The sequence below is a fragment of the Lagopus leucura genome, unplaced genomic scaffold, assembly GCF_019238085.1.
Source record: "Lagopus leucura isolate 7727_CA_CO unplaced genomic scaffold, USGS_WTPT01 Super-Scaffold_100024, whole genome shotgun sequence".
Lineage (NCBI taxonomy): Eukaryota > Metazoa > Chordata > Aves > Galliformes > Phasianidae > Lagopus > Lagopus leucura.
Window position 1 is genome coordinate 8,558,687 of NW_024962276.1, and position 21,844 is coordinate 8,580,530.

Genomic DNA, 21,844 nt, shown 5'->3' on the forward strand with positions numbered 1-21,844 from the left:
AAAGCAGGGAAACCTCGGGTGGGCAGGGATGGCACAGCCCTGCTTCCCGCACCAAGTGGCATCGGCTCTTCAGGATTCACCAGGCAGGGACTGAGCATGAGATAAAAATGATTTCCATGTTTTTCTCTCTTCATCTCAAACCTCCCACAGAAATGCTGCAAAAAAGGAACATGTCCTTCGGGTGTCAGGTTTATCAGCAACAGGCTCTGCTCCACGTGCTCGGGAAAGACTAAAGCTGCAGCCTGTGCTGCAGAGTGATTTTGTGGGCTGGAAGGACGGAGAGCACAGACAAGCAGTCCTGGGCATCCCACAGGAATAGGCTGCAGTGCCCAGCCCCTTCATGGGTGCACAGAGCTAGGAGGATCTCACCATCGCTGGGACCCTTAATAGAACACAGGCAGACGCAGAGGAGAATATTGTGCCCATGCAGCAAGGAGGCAGGGCTGGCTCCTGCACCTTCTCCAGCTGCTTTACTCCAGGCTCCCTCCATAGAGAAATAATTGCTAGGTAATGACTAATAGCTACATACATGGAACACGGCCACCAAAAAGAGCCTGCACAGTGTTCAGTGCCACAAAACTGCTTTTGCAAGGCCACATCTGGAAGAAATACTCTATGCAAGGAATTTAAAGTTCTGGTTTGTGCAACAAAAAATAATGTGACACACTCCCCAGCCATGAACCAGTTATCCACAGCAAATGCACACACATCTGCAGGCCTCGGCCCTAAGCCCACGAGCAGCAGCCAGCAGCTCAGACCCTGCTGCCATCAGACATTTTCTGAATGCCCATAAAGCAGAATGGTAACATCTACTGAGTTCACGTTTAAATAGTGGGGCTTTTTTTGTTTTTTTTTTCCCCAAACATCTGGAAGCAGTTTCTTCCTCCAGATGTTTCCCCCACAGATACATACCCTCCACTCACTGTTCCGGATCCAGATGTTTCCAAATAGCTCTGTGTTCTTGCTGAGGCTGAGCAGGCATCCCAGCTTGCTGCTGGCCTCTCCAGCACAGACACAGTTAATGCTCTGAGGCATAATGCAGGCCACCTGCACATGGTGGAAACTGGAGACGAATGTGGAGCACAGCAATGGAAAAATTCAAAGCCAAAAGCTGTGTCAGGCAGCGTCTGGGGAGAACAAGGGAAAGGCAGTGGGACATAAAGCTCTGTGTTAAAGCCTCTTAGCTGTGCAGGGACAGGTGAGCTGGGCTTGGTTTCCCTGCTAGCCTCACCACTAAAGGTGCAAGCTAGAGCTCTTATTAGCCTGAAGGGGGGTTTCTGCTGCAGTGACACATCTAAGGAAGCAACAAACTCATTTTCTACTTGCATGTGTCAGCTCCAAGGTATGGCATCACTCCAGGATTCCACTTTGCACCAGGGACCATCGTACACCACACAACCATGGGATGTACACACAATGAAATAGGCTCCCCTTCGACAGAATAGCCCTGGAAAAGTTCATCAGGAGTTCAGATTAGCAGCCTCCTGGGCAGCAACTGGCATTCCTGAGTCAGTTTTTAACCATTAAGAGCCCCATGCACCAATAGGGATCAACTTCCCCAGCCCCACAGGGCTGCAGACGTTTTCCTGGAGTCGCAGCAATAACTCAGAGCCAGGCACACCAGGAATGCAGAGCCTCAGCACGGTTTAGCTTAAACTATAATTCCAGCTAAAAGGCTCACTGGGAATGCAGAAGGAGGAGCAGCACTCCCAGCTCCTCCCAAATATAGAAACCTCCTCTGTTTTTCAGCACTGTCAGGTACAGGTTAGACAGGCTGCCTGTGTGTAGCAAACATACTGCTGCTTGCTTTGGAGTTCTTTCATTTTGTAGCTACTTAACATAAGCCTCACGCTTGTCTACAGCTCAGCTTTCCCTCATTTTACATGCCAGTGTTACAGTCCTGCAGCATAGCTGTTACACTGTCGGAGCTGACAAGAGCCCACAGATTTGCCAGTACATCAGGAAGACTACATGCTCAAACTGAGGTTGGCAGGAACAAGCCAGGGAGGCAAGGGCAGTATTGAACATGGCAGCTCCAGGCAGTTTGCAACACTTCCAGATTCTGCCTTGCTATGAAGCACAGAAAGGAACCCAACTTTCCTGCAAAGCAGGGCAGACACCTGAGTGCACAGAGGAGCCAGAACCCCAGCTGCTACACTACCCTCAGTCTGCCTGAAGCCATTAAGAGGTCAGACTTAACGCCTTCATATCTAGGTTACTTGGCACAGAAGCACCTTTTAGGGCTGCAGCAGGATGCACTCCCCTCCATCTCTCCTTCTGGCACAGTGTTTGAGCCAGACTGGAGGTCAGTGCCCACACAGATGGGCCACATATGCTCCCCCGACCAAGTTACTTGCTGGTCCACAGAGCTGCCTCCTTTGGGTCATCGGCATCTTCCAGGGCAGAGAACCTGTCACTCACCTTCCCCAGACAAGAGCAGTTTTTGCATCAGACAGCTGGCAATGAAGAAACCAGACGCTGTTTAAATGTGTCAATTCACCTTTAATGTTTGAAAAAAATAAATGGTATTTGAGCCATTGCAGTTATGAAGGGAACATATCTTGCTCCACAAGAGACCGTGAACAGGTTCACATTAGACTCATGCTTGGAAAAAAAACAAATCCAAAACATTCTTTCAGTTCAAGAGTGGAGTTCTCAACAGACAAGACCACAAGAGTGCCCCAGACAGCCCAAGGCACGTTACCCCAGTGCAAACATTTCCATCAACATGAAGTAATGACAGCTACATTCTTTCTAGTTACAACATTGTTCTATCCATATTACAAAATTAGGCATACTTTGGATTTTGCACAGAGACAAGAAAGACTTTTACTTCAGGAAGTAGTCAACCTGGGTCATCCAGCCATTTCACAAAGAATAGCTCCCTTCACTCTGCCTTCCCACCCCACCACTGACTGGTTACCAACACCAAACTTGTCCTAGAGACACAAGCTAGGCTCACAAGCCCAGTGACATTGCCTATACATCAGTCAACAAACCACTAATAGACTTTATGACAAGCACTAAGTATTTACTTGCCATCACACTGCCCTTCAGAAGGATTTCTCCCACCCAGATAAAAAACACTTCCTGCAGTTTAATCCAAGAGTCAGTACATACTAAGACAACATCACCGCTGAACCTATTGGAGACCAAGACATTTTTCTGCCATTGAAGCAGATGTCACATGAGTTTCCTTCACACAAACATCACATGTAAATATAACTTCTTGGTACTGTGCTTTAAGAACAAAAGCAGATATCAGAACATGGAGGACAGCCCTCCAGAAATAGCTTATCAGCTACAGAAATTAAAAAAAGGAGACAGTGGCCACTTACAAATCTTCCACATGACTAGCTTGTTTTAAAGGAGAGCATCAAGTTAAGGCAGTGTTGAGACAACTGGCTAAAAACATGCCAAATAAGTTGTTGTCAGTAGTCACCAATTTGATATCTACTCCATTTCAGGGATGGGCCACGTGGCCAACTTTAGATCTCAGCATCGAGGTCTAAAGACTTCAGCCAGAGGTTGCTGCTCGCTGCAGGAAGCAGCATCTCAAGGGGATGCTTCTTGAAGTCTTCTAGACCAGGCTGAGGTGCTTACAAGCCTAGGTCAATGTTTCAGCAGAGCCAAAAAATACAGTGATGGGTACTGAAAGAACACTGAGGGTGCCAGCTGCAAGTCTGTTTTTATCACAGTCCAGGGTGGAGTTCAACATGTGTGAAAGCCACAGAAATAAGAGCCACCCTACCAGCTTTCAGGTGGGTTGAGTACCTGCGCTGAGGTTACTAGGAGAGCCAGCTCTCTACAGTCTGCAGGGTGGGTACAGAGGCTCACACTGGCTTTGCTCCTCATTACAAGATTAACAGTCTAGTAAAACTCCATAAGGAAGTCAGGGTCTTTTTGGCCTGCCCAAAGAAGTTTTCCCAGCCTCAAAGAAGGAATTACCACTGAGGGAGCTGTTGTGGAACAGTTTTATTTCTTACCACGTAAAGGCCATTGTTTAAGCATTTACAGGTTTCCTAGTGCAATACAACCAAAAAAAAAGCAGTAACAAAAAATGCCGCCTTCTTCCCAGGCAACTAAACAGAAGTAGAATTTTACTGCAACATATACACATTAAATATAGTATACAGTCCATGCAGCGGCATAGCCATGTTAAGGGGAGTCGTGGCTTCAGCCATCAGTGCATTACAGTCCAGATTTCTCTTGCTCCTACTTCCTATCCAGACTTGAAGAGAAGAATTGCAACCTGACCCAAGTAAAAATAGATGAAGTGCTTTGTCTCATGTGTTACGTAGCTGCCAAAGTTTCTGCCAACAATGCAGTGCCAAGTTGGGTTGTATTTCTTGTCAAATTCCTGAAGAAACAGAAGAGAGGCATTAAGGCCAAGAAAGCCCACATGAAAATAGCTCTAAGTACAAATTCTTAGCTGGTTCTGTTCACACTAACTCCTCTCCTCCCACCTGCAGCATCTTTAGATTTCCCACTGCAAGATACCCTTGTATTAAGTGAAGCAGTGACCAACACAAGCCAGGCCTCTGCACTGCACCGGCTTGTCTGAAGGATCCAACATAAGCAAATTATCTCCTGAGATCTGGAACATGCATCAGCCTTGGGCAGAATGAGCAGACGTAAGAGCTCTCCTCAGTACAGCACTATACAAGCCCTTCATGTAGGTAGCTCAGGGGAATATTTCTACTCTCCCATTCCAATCCTACTAAAAAAAAAAAAAAATGATTTTGGCATGTCTGCTCTAGCAAGGCATTTGAGCTTAAAGGTCACCTAAGTAAAAGAAGAAGTCTGGTGTATGCTGTTTGGGACACTTCTTCATTAACAGGAGAACGCTCCAGTGTAAGTAAGCAAGAAGATTCACAGGACACAGCTAAGATTTTTGAGGTAGAAGGTAGGCAAAAGGAACACTGGTTATTAATTTTTTTAGTCTGTTTAGCAGGTGAGAGCACATTTTCTTCCCTCTGACAGGTAACACCCAGGAACACCCTTCCCTTGCCCATACAGAGCCAGAAGAGCACAAAGATTAAAGCGAGCCTTAGTCCTCAGACAGCAGCAGGAGTCTCAAACTCCTTGCAGGTAACCTTTGAAGTAGGTAAAAGCTTTCTTGCCAGGGCGTGAAGGTGCAACAAATAATTTCACCCAACACTCTTAGGAAATAAAGGCCAACTTTTTGGATTCTCTGTTGCATTCACTCACTTTGCACACTGCATTGCCTCAAGCACTTTGAGATAGGTCTTGCTTCAACAGATCAAAGTGATCTGAGAAGTTAGGAAACATCTTTGAATCCATTCACGCTTAGATTACAAGCAAGGCCCAAAAGCTAACCCTGGTGCCAGGACTGTATTACCTACATAATCATTTTGCTCCTTCAAAATGACTTTGGCCATTTTTCAGAGAAGTGGCTATAGATGGAACTGACAGCTCCCCAGATGCTGTCAAGCAAGAAACAGAAGTTAATGGGCTCCCGCAAACAGGGAAACTTCATGAGCCAGGGGAACTGCCTGCACTGCTTTTAAAGCAGCTTGTTTGTACATTCCTGCCAGGCAGAACAACGCTGCATCCTCCTCCACACCCACCACCCTGGAGTCTGGAACACTACAAACAGAACTGCTCATGCAGGGCTGCCCACTTCTGCGTGAAGCTTCGGAGTAATCCCATCCTGCACCTGTACTGCCAGTCAAGCAGAAGCAGTCAAGCAAAAGCAGCAGCATCCATGGAGCAAGCCCTAAATAGAGGCTGCAGCCAGCTCTTAAGGCTAGCAAATTGAGAGGGAAAGCACTCAAACTGCTTGCTGAGAGCAGCAATACACCAGGCCCTGCTCTGCCACAGTCTTTCTCTGACCTTGGAAAAGTCACTCCATCCTCTTGGGAATAGCAGTGAAGCAGCAAAGAAAACATCTTCTTCCAAACACTGAAGTGTGAAGTGTCAGACACTCAGGCTCAACACATACATGCTTAAGAGCTGCAGGAAGTCTCAGGCAGAGCACCCCCCTCATCCCTTAGTTACCTTCTTTATATATGCTGCAATGTCCTTTTCTATGTTGTACTTCTCCATTGCCTGTGTGGCACAGTCAACAGCATCCTGCTGCATGTCCTCGGACATGTCTGCATTCTTGATGACAGCCTTTCTGTCAGACATCGTGAACCTAAGGCAGAACATAGATTCCTTTAATCTCTTCCCAAGAAAGGAGCAGCTGCCCATGCTCAGAGGTTTTCCTTTATGGCAAACTGCATCACAGGCCAATACTATGAAATCCGTTACACCCAGTGCGAGTTTATCAGGGAGCCTCTCACAGTCCCAGGCTAAGATCCTTCACAGCTGGAACAGTGAAGCATTGGCAATGTCTGGAGGTTAGATCAGAGATAGCCCAACACCATCACCTGCATCAAACAGGCAAAAAAAAAAAAGCTGGTGTGGGAGGAGACAAGAACTGCAGAGACAGAGCCCTCCTACACATTAATAGGCTACAGCCCAGTCTGCCTTCCAGGTGCACCAACAGTTTGGAGCATCAACCTGCTTGCAGCCTCAGGAGCTGACCCCAGACCTGTCCCCAGCAGCAGCTTGCTAAGCATAACAACAGTAAAAGTACTTTCATTTTGCCCTTGACCAGCAGCTACTGTTGCTCGTTCCACTTGCAATGAACACTGTTCCACAGCCTATCACTTCAGCATTGCTGCTAAACCCCAGATTTCAGCTACTCCCACAGGACAAAGCAAGTCTGACAAACCAGAAACACCACGCTACAGCCTAACAGGGAAACAGGCTGGGGAAGCCAGCCACTGCTAGGGCCAGGGAAGGGTACCTCATCTTTCTTCCCCCGCCTGTAGATCACAGCACAGGTGTGAGACACCAGCACACCAGCACTGCCCATCACCTCTATAAAGCAGGAAATAGTAACTCCAGTTGAGCATTTACCTCCTTCACTGTGAGCTAGTTGACATGCATGGAACCACTGACATGTAGACTTACCACAGCCTTTCTATGAGGCAGTCAGCATTGGGAAGCCTCCTGTATGCAGTTCACATTATCCTAGAAAGCAGGGTCTGGCAATCCCAGCCCCACAGCCTTTCTTGAAGCAAGGAAAGGAGCCCAGTGCAGCACTGCTGGCTGGCCTGCTCCAAATCCCACTCTGGACACCAGAGGCACCATCCCAGGGAGTGCCCAGTCAGGAAGCAAGCACCATCTGTGGGGCTGGTCAAGCAAAGGCCTATGCTGAGAAGAAGCACTGCTGCTCACCTCAGCAGCAGCTCTTACCAGAGTGCACTAAAACTTTGTGAAATAAGCTACTTACTGGCAAGAAGTACCTCCAATTAAGCCTGCAAAACACCCGTAAGTTTACTAGATCTCTCTACAATGCTGTGAGCCCATGCAATAGTACCAAGGATATTTTTAAGTTGTGAAACTACACATTCATAGCTTTACCAAAGAGTGAAGAAAATCTGCTGCACGCAACGATCGCTTCCTGGAACAGTCCCAGAAAACTGAAGGAGTAGCTTTGTTACAGCAATTAAAGGAGCCTGCTACCCAGAGAGAAAGAGAATCCAGTTACATAATTGCAGCCCTACAATTACAATACTTCAATTCTTTACTCAGTCTGCACTTGAAGTCTTCTTCTGCAACCTTAATTTATACTATGTAGATGTGGTGCTTAATAGAGCACTGCTATTAACATACACTAATAGCACCAGGAGGAACGACAGGAACTGAGCTCAGACAGCAACAGAGCACACGCCTCTATCACTGCTCTGGAAAAGCCACTTGCAGTTTGTTCCCCTCTCTGCTGCGGTTCAAGACAGCAGGCTCTAGCACGGGGCCTAGAAACCCTGACAGGGCAAGACATGACTCAGAAGAACCAAGCTAACAGCCTGCAGGTGTGGATTCATTATCCAGGGGGCTGGCACCCCCTTGGAAGAGCCTTCTGCACATCCACCCCACAGGAAGTGACATAGCAGAGATTCACTCATGGATATTTCTCCCAGGAAAGCCTCTTTGAGGAACACCTGGCCTTCACACATCTGCAACACACAGAGTTCAGAGGACATCTGCCATTACATAAGCAGACATCAAGCGACCTGCAAAAAGCATCTTCTGTCTTCATCATTCTGGCAAGGAACATCTCAGTGCAGAACGGTGCTTTCAATGGCCAACAGCACCAGAGTAAGAGCCCACCAGCCTTCAGGAGAGCTGCAGGGCCAGCATGCCCTCTCCAGTACCACTGCTCCAGGCACAGCAGCCTCCCGAGGGCAGTAATGGCAGGGCTGGAGGCCAGACCTCTCCCCACGCACCCACCTGAGTGCCCAGAACCGGGCCCGGGCCTCAGCTCCCTCCCGGGTGTGACACAGGCATCCTTCCTGCACGGCAGCCCAACAGCACGAGAACACGTCTCAGCCTTAAGGCACAGCCGGCCCTCAGGGCCTTGCACCCAGCTCTGTTTGTGAAGAAACGCAAAGCCCGGCGCTTAGCGGGGCAGGACGGGCCCCAGGAAGGCGTAACGGCACAGCTCTGAGATCCACCCCTCCAGGTGGAGTCTTCAGAGGAGCAGACCAGGACAGGATGAGGCTTCGGGACGGGGTTTATGCCCAGGCCGGCACCCAAAGCACTTCCTACAGGGCGGCAGGACGAGGCCCGGCTCGCAGCCCTGCAGAAGCGACCCCGGGCGCGGCGCGGCCCCTTCCCCAGCGAGAGGCGTCCCCGCGGCCTCCGGAGCCGAGCGCAGGCCGAGGCACCGCGTGACCTTCACCGGGGGGAGCCCCGGGGGCGGCGGTGACCTTGCGCGGAGCGAGGCCGGCAGGAGCCGCCGGGGCGGGGCAGCCTCAGATAATCGGACGGAGCCGCCCGGATCCGCGACCCGCCCCGCCGCACGCAGGGACCGGACGGCACCGGGCGAGGCGCGGCGTTTTCCGCAGTCCCAGCCCAGCGGGGCGTCGCTCACCTTCACAGTGACAGGGCCGACCGGGGAGAGCGAGGAACGGCACCGAGGAGGAGGTGGGAGGAGGCCCGGACCCGCTCGCCTCTCTCTGCCCGTTCCGCTCCGCTCCCTGCGTCGCGCCGAGCGCTCTGCGCCGCGCCGCCGCGCCGCGCTCAAATACCGCCCCGCCCGCTGCGGCGCACTGACCGCTGCGCCCTCATTGGCTGCGCCTCGCCCCACGCCGCGCCCCTATTGGCTGCGCCGCAGCGCTGCCCGCCGGCCCGGCCCGTCCGCCCGCGCTGCTCTGCCTACATCCTGTTTCATCCCACAATGCCGCGCGCGGGCGCGCGGGGCGGGGCGGGGCCAGGGGCGGGGAGGGGCCGTCCCCTCAGCGTGAGGGGCGGAGTTGGGCCGCGCCGCCCGCGCTGGGGTTCCCTGGATCTTAGTCGTCTGCTGGGGCACCTCATCCCGCCAGGGGTCCGTCACGCCCCGGGAGGGACGCCCTGTGCCGCGGAGGGCTGCTGCTGGGCGCAGAGACCAGGCGCACTTCGGCGGGACCGGCCTTCTGCTCCATGGGCCTTCTGCTCCTTGTCCTCAGGAAGATGCGGGTGTGCTCTGGTGACAGGACTGAAAGCGCCCTCCATCAACGCGCTCTGAGCCTACGGGTGTCCTCGGGGTGCCCAGTGTGCCGGGATGGCGGCCCGCCAGCCCTCATTCTGGTTGCACCCTCTCAGCCGGCATGGGTGCCGAGGAACTGCCCGAGGGAGAGCCAGGCAGGAAGGCGTTCCCGCTGCCACGCCACAGGGCGGGCTGCGCCGGCTCCCATCCCCGGCACTGGGGCTCGACGTTCCCAGGCCGTGTTTCCAGAAGCTCGCCGTACGCCCGGCTCGATCCTGTTGCTGTGGCTCAGCAGAGCTGGGTTTCCCGGTCCGTACTGCTGCAGCATCCCTTGCTAAGTGAAGGAGCTTCGTTAGTAGGGAGGGTTCTGGAGAGTCAGCTCTCCATTCCCACCCCTCCTGCTGACATGAGTATCTGCTTAATCTTCATGTGCAGTAATGACACCCACGAAGTCAAGGTAGCTGCGGTTTAACGTAATGTTAATCCTGAACTGAGGCTGGGGTAGATGATGGGGGCAGAGGAGATCTTAAGACTGGAAGTGGCTGCTGAACCGTGCCTGTTCTGTACAGCTGGAGCCCTGGACCTCAAACCAGAAGCAGGAGCTGGCCACAGCCCAGCCAGTAGCAGTGCAGCACTGGCTCTGTGGGCTGGGTGTTTCTGTGCACGGGAAGGAGCATGGCCTGCACAGGAGGAAGTGATTCAAGTGGGAGATGCGTTCCTAAATCGTGACAAAAAACATTTATTTATAAATTGCTCTTGGTGCACTATATAAGGCACTTCAGAGAGATGAAAAGGGCCTGGCTGTGCAGAGCTGCTTGCCATCTAAGGCTGTGCTCATCCGCCAGTCCAGCTTTGCCCTGCGGCCAGGCGCTTCCTGACCAGGCACATTTCCAGCTCCAGCCGTGGCTCGGCTCCTCTGTTCTCAGGGATGGCCTTTCTGCCTGGGTCTCTGTCCTGAAGCCAGGGAAATATCTGCAATGAAACCACACTTCTACAGAGATGACTGTACAAGCACTGCCTTTGTCTTCTCTCCCTGCAGCAGCTCCTTCTCTCTTCCTTCCTCCATTGCGCCTCCTTTACCTGGTTATCTCCAGACTCTGCCATCAGCTGCTCTGTTTGCCAATAATCATCAATAAAAGCAGCAGCAGCGGAAGAGCAGTTTCTTTTTTTAACTCATCTCCCAGCTCTCACGTGGCTTGGGGATGTGGCATGGTAGAGACACCCCTGACATCCTGATGGCACCATGGCAGTGCATACAAGGGACATTTGGCCATTCACTGTATCAGCACAAAGCCCCTCTGCCAAGAGCTGTCTGCTGTGGTCAGAGCACAGATATCCCAGCTGCTGTGATGCCTTTCCTGGTCCGGAGACACTGCCATCACAGATAATCTTCCTTCTGGGGCTGGTACCTCAAGCAAAGGCCCCGGCAGCTCAGATCTCCTCAAAGGGACAAGCTGCAAAGCACCTGCACAGGAACAAAGTGCTAATGCCCCCCCCCCCCCCCCCCCCCCCGTCTGCCCTGCAGCAAAGGACACCTACAGACGTATCTCTAAGGTAAATGGTCTTAAAAATGTGATGAGCTGTAGATGGCTTTTTGTCTAAACATTGCTTTCCACGAGGTAGTGTGTTGCCTGCAATCCCACAAGCATGACAGAAAACTCTTTAATACTAAATGGCTTGTGAGCCTTATTAATATGTATTCAGGTCATCTGCTTGCTACAAGTGACTTGTGGTGTGCAATTCATGCAGGATCCAACAAAAATACCTATCTGGAATCTGGGCAGGGTCACGTTAGCACAGGAATGCAATTAGCACCTCTATGTACACTGCAGCAGGACCAGGGCAGCTCCAGCATCCCAGGCAAGAAACAGGCTGGAACCGCCCTCCGGTCTGTTCTCCTCAGAGGTGAAAGGCAGGCTTAGAAGGGCCTTTAACACCAAAGGAAAAGTTGTTTCAGAGCCATGTGCCACACACTGCTCTCTCCTCATCCTTCCGTGGTCGCAGCCCATGGGAGTGTCCCCGCTCAGGGAACACACAGTGGGCTCACATGTAAGTTCATGCATGACTTAAGTGAACAGTCATGCACACACTAAATGGGCATTAATATGCAAAGTAACTGGGCACTCGTGCAAAATACTTGTGTGCTCATTCATGCATTGATTGGGTGCTCATGTGGGCAGTAATTAGGCATTCATGCATGCAGAAACCGAGCATTCATGCATGGGCTGATCCTGCACTTGTGCAGGAGCCAGTTGTGACTGTGTAAGTCCACCAAGTGCACAAACAAGAGCCCGCTGGCTGCTCACATGGGCACTGTTTGGCACTCAGGAATCTTCCTAGCACTCACCCCCGAATGAACCAAGTGCTCCTGCACAGAGATCCTGGGTGCTCACACAGAAATGTGCTCTGCATTCACCAAGGGGGCTCTCATGTGTGCATTTGTCAGGCACTCATGCCTGAACTGGGTGTTCATGCAGGCACTGCTGGCCACTCGCACCTGGCTAATTGGACACTCATTAATAAAGTAATTGGGTGAATGAGCTAGCTCAGAGTAATGCAGGATTGCAGCAACCCTGTGATTGATGCCCTGCAGGCTTCCATCAGCAGTGCTGCACCCACAGCCTGGCCAGGAACCCCTCAGCCCTCCCATCGAGCTCCTGGGGCACAGAACGGAGCTGCTGCCCTCAGTTGATGCAGACCTCACGACAGCACAGCAAGGATGCACGGTGTTCCAAATGCAGGTCTGTGATGTAGGTCAGCAGCACTTCTGTGCTTTACTTAGGCTCTAGCAGTTCCCTAACTGAGTGAAGGAAAAAGAGGGAAAATAATGGAATCTGGAATCACTATTCTTGACGCTATACTGACAGAGCTGCCCTCCCACAGCCTGGTCAATCATACTGATGCTCTCGCTTCACTCTGCAGAAGGAGCTGCAATACTTGGCCCAATCAATAAACACACATTTTATGCATCCCTTAAGCCTGTAATACATCTCTGGGTGTAAGAGCCCACGAGGGATTTGGTTTTAATTAGAGAGATGCTCCAGTCTGCTCCGCCCAGGTGCAGGGGGGCCACTCGCACTGCTCCAGCCCAGCCTCAGCAAGAGCAGCCCCACATCCTGGGGTATGCCAGCATACCTGATGGCAACTGGGATTTATTTTGAAACAGGTGGCTGAAATTGTGCTTGCATCTCTAGCAAGAGGGCAAGGCAGCTCTTCTGGTGGGATGCACGTGACATTTGGGCTTTGCTACCAGTGATGTGGCTCTTTGTGCAGACAGCAACGCCCTGCACAAGAAGGGCACCTGAACATTGCCTTCCACGGCCGGTAAAACCAGCTCCAAAACCCAGAGGACCTTTTGGAATCATTGCAGCACTTTTGTCCAAACAAAAGGCAGCTTTATCTACTAATAGAAGTGCTGAAGAGACAACTCGACTTTGTGTAATTTACGGCTTCTGGATCCCATGCTGTCCATCCCCACCCTCTCCCCTCAGTGCAGCCCATGCAGTGCTGTGCCCAGGCAGGGTCTGGCTGTGCTCCCTGGGCCACAGAGCATCACTCTGCTGTGGTTTGGAGGTGCTGAGATGGAGTTCATGGCAAGGAAAAGGCACAGGTTTCTGTCCATCAGCCCTGGCACGGCGCAGCATTTGGTTCGTGTTTGCTTCCAGCAGGCAAGCGGTCACAGTGCATGGCTGCTCTCTGCTCAGTGGGGAGAGAAGGAAGAAAAAGGTGAATAAAAAAGAAAAAGAAAAAAAAAGTCCTGGGGGAAAACAAATACTTTCTGACGTCTTTTATGCTCTCAAAGAAAACAAAAGTGTATGGAGCTGCTGCTTTATGTTTCCCCCAAGGGCCAGCAGCGTGCATTGGCTGGTTTGTTCCTTTTGCTGCGGACACGAGGTCCATAATGGAAAATAGCACTGCAGCGAGGTGCACAGCCCCGTGCAAAAGGAAACAAATCCATCTGCTGACCTGGTGAGCAGGGCCCCATGCCTTTGCAGCCCAGCTCTCCAGGAGCCCCCTGCACCTCTCCTGCCTGCCCATGTCTGGCATTTCAGAGAATAAAATGGTAATGTTCTGCCTGGGAAACAACGTAAGGAATTGCTATGTAAAGTAGCTGCTGTGGATACACTTTTCTACAGCTTGTATAAAAAGAAATCACCAGAACTACATCCATGTGGGGTCACATTCTGCCTGAACACCCCGGGCAGAACACAGCACAGACATCACTGCTGCCTGCAGTCTGACTGAACACTAATGGAAAACCTCCTTTACAAACTACTGAGGCCTGAAAAATTGGGGCTATTTTTGGAGAGCAAAAAGCCTCAGATCTACGCACACTCCTGAGGGAGACACAACCAAGAGGACATTGGTACGCATGGACCTCGTGTCCCTGCTGGACAGACAGACGCTGAAATGAGCACCCAGGAGATGGCTGTGCCTTTTGTTTACTCATTCCTTGGCAGGAAGGAGAGGGCTCGTGTTTTGTGTTCATTACCAGTGTTTCTGTTCCTCATCCTCCAGAGCACCCGGCAGCACAGTGTGAGTGCCCAGCAGGGACCACAAGGACAGCAACTGCCACAGCAGCTTGGGGCTCGCCAGGGACTCTGGGCTCAGTTCCACCCACATGGTGAGGAACCCAAGGGAACCTCACCTTGAAGTCATGGCAACGTGACAACAAGGCAGCACATATCCCACCAAAACCTAATTTTGTTAATGAGCTTTTAATTGTTGCTAGCAAGACAAATAGAGATGTTACAGTCACGGCTCTTCTGAGTAAGTCGTATTTAATAGCTTCGGGGGCGTAGGTGTTATTATGATCAGTGTTCCAGGATTCCTAAAACCCAAGCATCTCTCCCAACACATCATCCTCGTGCTGTTAGCTCACAGGCATCACGTGCGGGAGCAGCAACAGAGCATGGCAGTGCCCCATGGCAGCACTGTGACCCTTCGCACCGTGTGCCCTGCAGGCATGCTCGGCCTAACTCTTAGCAAATAACTTCCATCACCTTTCAAGTCGCATTGATGACTTTGGTATGACCCTGGTCCTAATGCACAGGGGCTGCATCTCTGCCCACTCTTCTGGCGGCTTTCCTCACCCTGCCCTCCATCCGTGTTTTTCACCCGGGTTGGCTTCCAGGTAGAATTTGCACAGCCAAGGTGTGCATCGGGACAAGCCACAGCATGTGCACACCGAATCTTGTGGCTTATGCATAAATCTAAATAAATAAAATGAGCACAAGTAAATGCATGGCATGGAGACACCTCTGGCTCAACATGTAGAGCTGCAGAGACAGTCTGTGCAGTTTTGTGTCACTGCTGATCTGCCAGTGAACCCAGTTCCCCAGAGCCATTGTCACGGATCGGGAAGTTTGGACAACTCAGTTCTACAATAACTGTTCCAGCTCACAGCACTGCTTAAAAACAGCCCTTTTCTCCCAAACAATCAGGGCTTTAGGGGTTGTTATTTTGCAGTGCAGTGTGACAGGATTAATCCCTGCCCAATTCCGCAGCACTTTAGGAGCAGTTCTCTCACCCCAGCCCTGGGAAAGCCACTGCTCCTCCAACGCTTCTGTTTCATCATCAGTAAAAGTGAATAATGAGCTCGCTGCAGTGTCTTCACGCCAAGAGCCATCTGTGGCATCACACGGCTGTCTGAGCAGAGCGAGGGCTGCTTAACAGCGTGGGAAAAGGTCCCAGAAAGAAGAGGGGAGAAGGAAAGCTGAGAGGATGCCAGCGAGGGCCAAACCAAACCTGCTGGGCTTCGTTTGCAACATGAGAAGCCAAGAGCAGGCAGTGGGAGCAGGCTGAGCTCCGGCACAGCTCCACCCAGAGGAGCTGGGTGACTTGGTTCATGTTTGCTTTGCTGATCGATTCTCTGCTAGAAAGCTCTGTTCTCCATTGTGAGAACAGAAGCCCATCATTTTACAGCAGCTGGTTGACATTTTTGGTTGGTTTGTTTGTTTGTTTTTAACTATTTGCCATTTCTTACCTAGTAATTTATTTTCTACGTAATTAATGTTTAATGATTCTCCACAAATACATTTTTCCAGAAAGCCAAAAGCAGCTCTGAAAAAGCAACCAAACATTCTGCAGCTTACCCAAATGCTTTCAGTGCTCTGCTGATAACACGGAGCTGAAAAAGGTAATGAGAAAGAAAACATTCAATAATTCTATGAAGAGACACTTCATTAAAGTAATTAAAGCAATCACTTAAAGTAGTTGTAAGAACTATTAACACACAAAAGAAATTGTGTGGCGGGTTTTAGCAGACCAGGGAGATTCACCATTATCTTATGATGCCTTTAAGAATAACTTCCAGCAGTTTATTAAGAATCATTCCCAGGCATAGGCTGGAGCCTTCTCCACACATGTGAAGAGCGTGTTTGGGGTCTTTGCAACGAGTTCACACTCTGGTTTCAAGAGGACAGTGAAACCATTAAAACTCCTTGAAGATGCAGGAAATCCCCAGGAACCAGGAGTTGTATTTGGGTAAAGCACCGCTTCTGATGATGGGCTTTGCTCATCACATCCTTCTGTGATTAACGGCAGTCTTTAAACCACCAGCAATCCAGCACAGGTATCACCGACGTCAGAAACCATTAGAGCAGAGGGCATTACTGCACTTTAACCCACAGAAAGGGAAATGAAAGGCACTGATAATAATCAAGCACATTGAAACTTCATAGCGAGAATGTTTTCGCTACAAAACATTTTCTAATGCCATGAGGATCATCGTTTGCTGGAGGAATACACTCTTTTAATTAACATATGAAAATGAAGTAAGCATGACAGCCACTACCAAGTGCTAGGACATTTCTCAAAATCCCTTAATTAACTCAGGAGCACAAGGGGTTTTCTCCACGCTGAGTTGCTGTGTTCCCCCATCCCCGTGGTGCTGTGATTCAGCCCTCCAGCACCAGGCGGTCTCAGCACTGCTGCTGGCAGAGCCAGCCAGGCTGCAGGCAGCCAAGCACTGTCTGCCCCAGTGCCACATCTGACCTCACAACGCATTGCCACCTCTGCAAAAGCCAAGCGCAATCTCCAGGAAGCCAAGCGTGAGCCAACGGAGCGGGGAATGCTCTGCCCTCCCGAGCCGGGCAAAAGTTTTTGCTGTATTAAAAAAAAGAGAAAAAAACAAAAAAGAGGATGTGTGACTTGCCTGTCACCAGGGAGGAGCTGCCGGCCAAAATAACGCTTGTTTTTAAACCAAAGCTTGGCTCATCTAATTGCAGCCTCATTAGCGAAAAGCAATTTATATGTTAAAAATTACATCTGCTGCCTGAAGAAATGTCAGGGATGTGTGACTAACAAGGGTAACATCCTGGTGTTTTAGTGACTTCATATAAAATCCAATCTCTTAGAGAAAACAAACACAGCAGGCCGTTATTTCTCTGACGGCTCTGCTCACACCTTCACAAAGCGCCCATCGTTACACGAAATTCCGCCTCCATGTGCCCCCAAGTTTTCGTGCTTTTATTTTATTCACTGACGCAGACGCGAACGGCCACTGACGTTCGGTTTGCCCTTTATTTGGATTCCCAAAGCCGCACTGCTGACCGAAGGCAGCCAAGCGGCCGTGCTGTGCCTGGGGAGCCCCGCAGCGGCGCCCGGAGGCGGGAGGTGACGCCGCTCCGCGCCCTCGGGCGGCCATTTTGCCTCCGCGCAGTCAAGCCCGTCCCGATCGCCTCCGCGCGCCCTCGGCTGAGCGGCCGGGGAGCCGCTCCTCCGTTCCCACGGACGCTGACACAGAGAGGCCGGGCCGCAGCCCTCTGGGCGGCCGCGGAACGGGGCGGGAACGGCCTGGAAAAGGACGCGACGTAACGGGCCCAACTGCGACTGCCGCCGCGCACGGCCCGCGGCGACCCGCGCTGCATTGTGGGCAGGGCCACGCCCCGCGCCTTGGCGCCAAGAGCCCCCGCCGCCGCAGCGCACTGTGGGACACCCCCAGCCCCGGCCGGGCCTTCTTGGCGCGAGCGCCGCACCGGACGTGACGTCACACGGCTCGGCGCCCCGAAAACGGCGGCGGGGAAAAAGCGCCGGGCTACAGGGGCGGACGGCGGGGCTTTCCGAGGGAGAACCGAGTTCGTCCCGTCCCCGCGGGCGGGAGCGGCGCTCCTCACGCGGCCTCAGCCTCTTCGGTGGAGCCTCGGAGGTGAAAGACAGAGGAGAGGAACTACTTTTTCTGCAGCACCGCGCGTGCGCGACGGCGAGGGCGCGGCGGGAGACGAACCGCCGCAGTCGAGTTGAGAGCCGTGGGCGGCGCCGCGCCGCGGGGTGAGATCGCTGCGCGCGCTGCGAGCGCGAGGGAAGCCGCGGTCGCCATTTTGAAGCGGCGGTTGGGGGAGGCGGCGTGTGCGCTCCTGTCTGCCCGGCCCGGCCCCGCGCCCGCCCGCCCGCCCGCGCTCCGCGCACCGGCCCCGCACCGCCGCAGCCATTGCCGACCTCGGCATGTCCGGAGGGGGCGTGATCCGCGGCCCAGCCGGCAATAACGACTGCCGCATCTACGTGGGTAACCTGCCCCCCGACATCCGCACCAAGGACATCGAGGACGTCTTCTACAAATACGGCGCCATCCGCGACATCGACCTGAAGAACCGCCGCGGCGGGCCGCCCTTCGCCTTCGTGGAGTTCGAGGACCCCAGGTGAGCCCCCGCGGGGCCTTTCGGCGGGGGACGGGAGCGGCCCTGGGCGCGGCGCCGCCCGGCTCCGCCCGCCCCCCCCGGCGCTGCGCTGCGTTGCGCTATGCTGCGATGTGCTGCGCTGCGTTGTGCTACGTTGTGTTACGTTGTGCTGTGCGGTGCTGTTGCGCTGCGGGCCCGGCGCGGGGGGCGGCGGGGGCGGGGTGGGGCCGCGGGGAATGGAACAAAGGCGCTGCGGGGGGCGGCGCGTGGCAAGGCGCGGCCGCGCTCACCGCCCGTCCCGACCCGCAGGGACGCGGAGGACGCCGTCTACGGGCGGGACGGTTACGATTACGATGGGTATCGCCTCCGCGTGGAGTTCCCTCGCAGCGGCCGGGGCACCGGCAGAGGAGGCGGCGGCGGCGGAGGGGGCGGAGCCCCGCGGGGCAGGTACGGCCCCCCGTCCCGGCGATCGGAGTACAGAGTGATCGTATCGGGTGAGTCACGGCTCTCTGCCCCCGGGTCCTTCCGGCCGCCGTGCGCGGGGGGCGACGCGGCTTCGCTTCTCTCGGGAGGGGCGCCGGGTGCCGCGGGGCAGGCCGCTCTCGGCCAAACGGTCCTCGTGGCCGCGGGTGGCTCTCGGCCTCCTGACGCCGTCCTCCCCGCAGGAGAGGCCCGCGCGATCGGGTTTTAAAGCCGGGTGTTGCTTTTTATCCAGGGCTGCCTCCAAGTGGAAGTTGGCAGGATTTAAAGGATCACATGCGTGAAGCAGGTGATGTATGTTATGCTGATGTTTTCCGAGATGGCACTGGTGTCGTGGAGTTTGTACGGAAGGAAGATATGACCTACGCTGTGCGAAAGCTGGATAACACTAAGTTTAGATCTCATGAGGTAGGTTTCACCCTTACTTGGTTTTGGCCAGAATTGGATACAAAGGGCTTAACAGTAGGATGTGAAGGTAAGGAACACGTGGTGTTCGTTGCGTTAATACACAAAGCAGCTAAACTGTGTCTGCTGTCAGTTCGTCACGGAATAGACTTTATTAAGGGCTTGGTGTCTATTTCTGTGCTTTAGTAAACGATATCTGCAGTCTGTCAGCATGCCTAAAACAATGGCCCTGAAGCCTAGACCTTTCAATCGAAAGTTCTGTCTATTCAATAGGGAGAAACTGCCTACATCCGTGTTAAAGTTGATGGTCCAAGAAGTCCAAGCTATGGAAGATCTCGGTCACGCAGCCGTAGTCGTAGCAGAAGCCGTAGTCGAAGCAACAGCAGAAGCCGCAGTTATTCCCCACGGAGAAGCAGAGGATCTCCACGCTACTCTCCCCGCCACAGCAGATCCCGATCTCGTACATAAGCGATCACTAGCTCTGATCTTTTTGTAGAACCCCATGTTGTACACAGTTTTCCTTTACTCAGTACAGTCTTTCAATTTATTTTTTTTTTAATTCAAACTGTTTTATTCAAATCGGCTGAAGTGTTGAATTGCATTCTTGTGTAAAATCCCTAGTGAGTATTTGCTCCGTAACAACAACATTCCCCTCATGTCTTTGGTAAACTGTATTTTAATTGATGTCAGTCAGGATTGTTTCAATTTAGTTCTAGTTAAATACCACCATTCTTCGAGCTGTGGTATTGCTGTGTAAATGTCTCAGTGTTCAGCTATGGTTTATGCGAGCTGGGGATGTTGGGATGTTTGTGGCTAACTTGTCTCTTCTGGGGGATCTTATATTTTATCTTGCCTTTTCGTGTGTCTTTCTGTAGACATATCTGAAGAGATGGATTAAGAATGCTTTGGATTAAAGGATTGTGGAGCACATGTCAATCATTTTAGGATTGTCAAAAGGAGGATTGAGGAGGATCAGATCAATAATGGAGGCAATGGTATGACTCCAAGTGCTATTGTCACAGATGAACTTGGCAGTATTGACCTTATACTGAGACAGGTGAATTGAGAACGTGCGCCTGCGTGTCACTTCTTCAGGCACCTCTTGGTCTCTGCAGGCTACAATTGCTCTCCTCTTTAAAGCCCTCTTGGCAATTGTGGCTCAGTACTTGCTGTTGTAATTCCTTATTCCATTCTAGTTTTTTTTTTAAAGGAGTAAACCGGGACAGGGGGGGGGAGTATTGGTTTACTTTGTCCTGCAGCATTTGGTTACAAGCGTTAATGTTCGTGGTACTTCTACTCTTGCAGATCAAGGGTATCTTTAAATCGGAGTATAATATCAATACTGCTAAAATCTGCATGTCCTCTGTGTGACTGATACAGCGTTGCTATTTCATTTTTTTAAAGTATCAGAATGAAAGAAAAAAAATAAGAGAACCTAGTTGGGAATAGTTTGTCAGCCCTTCCCCCAGACTAATTCAGATTTGACTCACCGGTATGCTTGAAAACTGCAGTTAGTTAACTTTGTTACCTTCCAGCTAGGGGTGCTGGCTGTAGCTTAGAGGCGCAGTAGGCGGATAGCTTTAGCAGTAAACTCTTCCAATTCCATAAACATTTTTTGCAACCACAAAACCTGTAGCACACCACCGTACGAGCGATGAGTATGTTGGCATTTTCCGTTGGCATATGTAAATATTACAGTGTTTCCTCCAAATAATTAACATTTCTTAAAAAAAAAATAGCATCACCATTCAGAAGCTTGTTTTGGGGAATTGATAGTTATTAATGTACATCTGTATTAATTGATGGCAAACATAACTGATCATTCCCCAGAATCCTATTTTTTCATTGCAGTATCTAACTTTTTGCCTCCTCTTTTTTGGTTTTGCTGGTTATAAAGGTTTGGATTGGAGAGGGCTCACTGGATCCCAATCCTTGGAGCTGGATCATTGGATTCAAATCATAATGTGGATAGGATAGGGAGGCTGAATGGCAAGGATTCATGGAGCGGGATCAGATTACCAGGAACGTAGGAGTGGATTCCTGCCCCAACCAAACCGCATTCGTGTGGATTTTTTTATTCAACTCAATTGGCTATTCCAAAGATTTTTCTTTCCTATTTTTGACGATTGGAGCCCTTATGATGCACGATGGAGTTTTTCATTTTTTGGTAAAAGGAGCAAAGCGAGGACCTGGAGAGGTACGCTGGAGCAATCTCCTTGGAAGGATTCAGCACGAGTAGATGGTAAACATTGAATGGGAAAAGGGGGGTTTGTTTAAACAAAAAAAAAAAAAGTCATTTCTCTAAATTTAAAGTCAAAAAATTGGAGTTTAAGTAGGCTTTCAATTGGCTATTGCATTTTTTTTCTTTGACAAATAAAATTTTTTAAAAATCACACATGGTTGTCATCATTTGCTGATTGCAAAGCCTGCTCACCGCCAGGAGCTGCAGCGTTGTTCACAGCAGACAAAAGGCTCCTGTGTTCAACAGCGACCTGCTGCTCCGCAGGAAGCGCCGGCCTTGGAGCTCCTGCATGGAGGATCGGGTGCCCTGTGGGACGTGGATGGGATTTATTGGTTGGGGGAAAAGGAGTTCTAACCATCACCAAAGGTGCTTTGCTTCTGGTACTGATAACAACTGCAGTGAGCGTGGAAGCGTGAGATGAGCCGGGCCCAGCGTTCCCCTCTGCCTTCCTCAGAAACTGCTCTGACTGCAGGCTGCGTCCACACACCTGGCTTCTCCAGTACTGGCAGACTTGGAGGCTGCGTGCAGGAGGCACATCTAGCATGAAGGATGTGGATG

The 21,844-nt window shown here is 51.6% G+C and overlaps 2 protein-coding genes across 2 annotated transcripts; one reads left to right on the forward strand and one right to left on the reverse strand.

Annotated features, from left to right (window-relative positions):
• Positions 1–2,481: 2,481 nt before the first annotated feature.
• Positions 2,482–9,078, reverse strand: DYNLL2 (dynein light chain LC8-type 2). The gene is made up of 3 exons (XM_042879800.1): positions 8,948–9,078; positions 6,022–6,160; positions 2,482–4,360 (listed from the first exon to the last, which is right to left on the reverse strand). The coding sequence occupies exons 2-3, from the start codon at positions 6,151–6,153 to the stop codon at positions 4,223–4,225; spliced, it is 270 nt and encodes an 89-aa protein (XP_042735734.1). The 5' UTR covers positions 6,154–6,160; positions 8,948–9,078; the 3' UTR covers positions 2,482–4,222.
• An 8,856-nt stretch (positions 9,079–17,934) lies between these two features.
• SRSF1 (serine and arginine rich splicing factor 1) lies at positions 17,935–21,439 on the forward strand. The gene is made up of 4 exons (XM_042879898.1): positions 17,935–18,180; positions 18,469–18,653; positions 18,875–19,047; positions 19,318–21,439. The coding sequence occupies exons 1-4, from the start codon at positions 17,987–17,989 to the stop codon at positions 19,510–19,512; spliced, it is 747 nt and encodes a 248-aa protein (XP_042735832.1). The 5' UTR covers positions 17,935–17,986; the 3' UTR covers positions 19,513–21,439.
• The last annotated feature ends 405 nt before the right edge of the window (positions 21,440–21,844 follow it).

Excerpts from the sequence above, each read along its gene's own strand:
- DYNLL2 (XM_042879800.1), bottom strand. The coding sequence starts at position 6,153 with ATGTCTGACAGAAAGGCTGTCATCAAGAATGCAGACATGTCCGAGGAC. Across the intron at positions 4,361-6,021 it reads TTGCAGCATATATAAAGAAG|GAATTTGACAAGAAATACAA; the intron begins GTAACTAAGGGA and ends CTGTTTCTTCAG.
- SRSF1 (XM_042879898.1), top strand. The coding sequence starts at position 17,987 with ATGTCCGGAGGGGGCGTGATCCGCGGCCCAGCCGGCAATAACGACTGC. Across the intron at positions 18,181-18,468 it reads GTGGAGTTCGAGGACCCCAG|GGACGCGGAGGACGCCGTCT; the intron begins GTGAGCCCCCGC and ends CCCGACCCGCAG. Across the intron at positions 18,654-18,874 it reads GTACAGAGTGATCGTATCGG|GGCTGCCTCCAAGTGGAAGT; the intron begins GTGAGTCACGGC and ends CTTTTTATCCAG.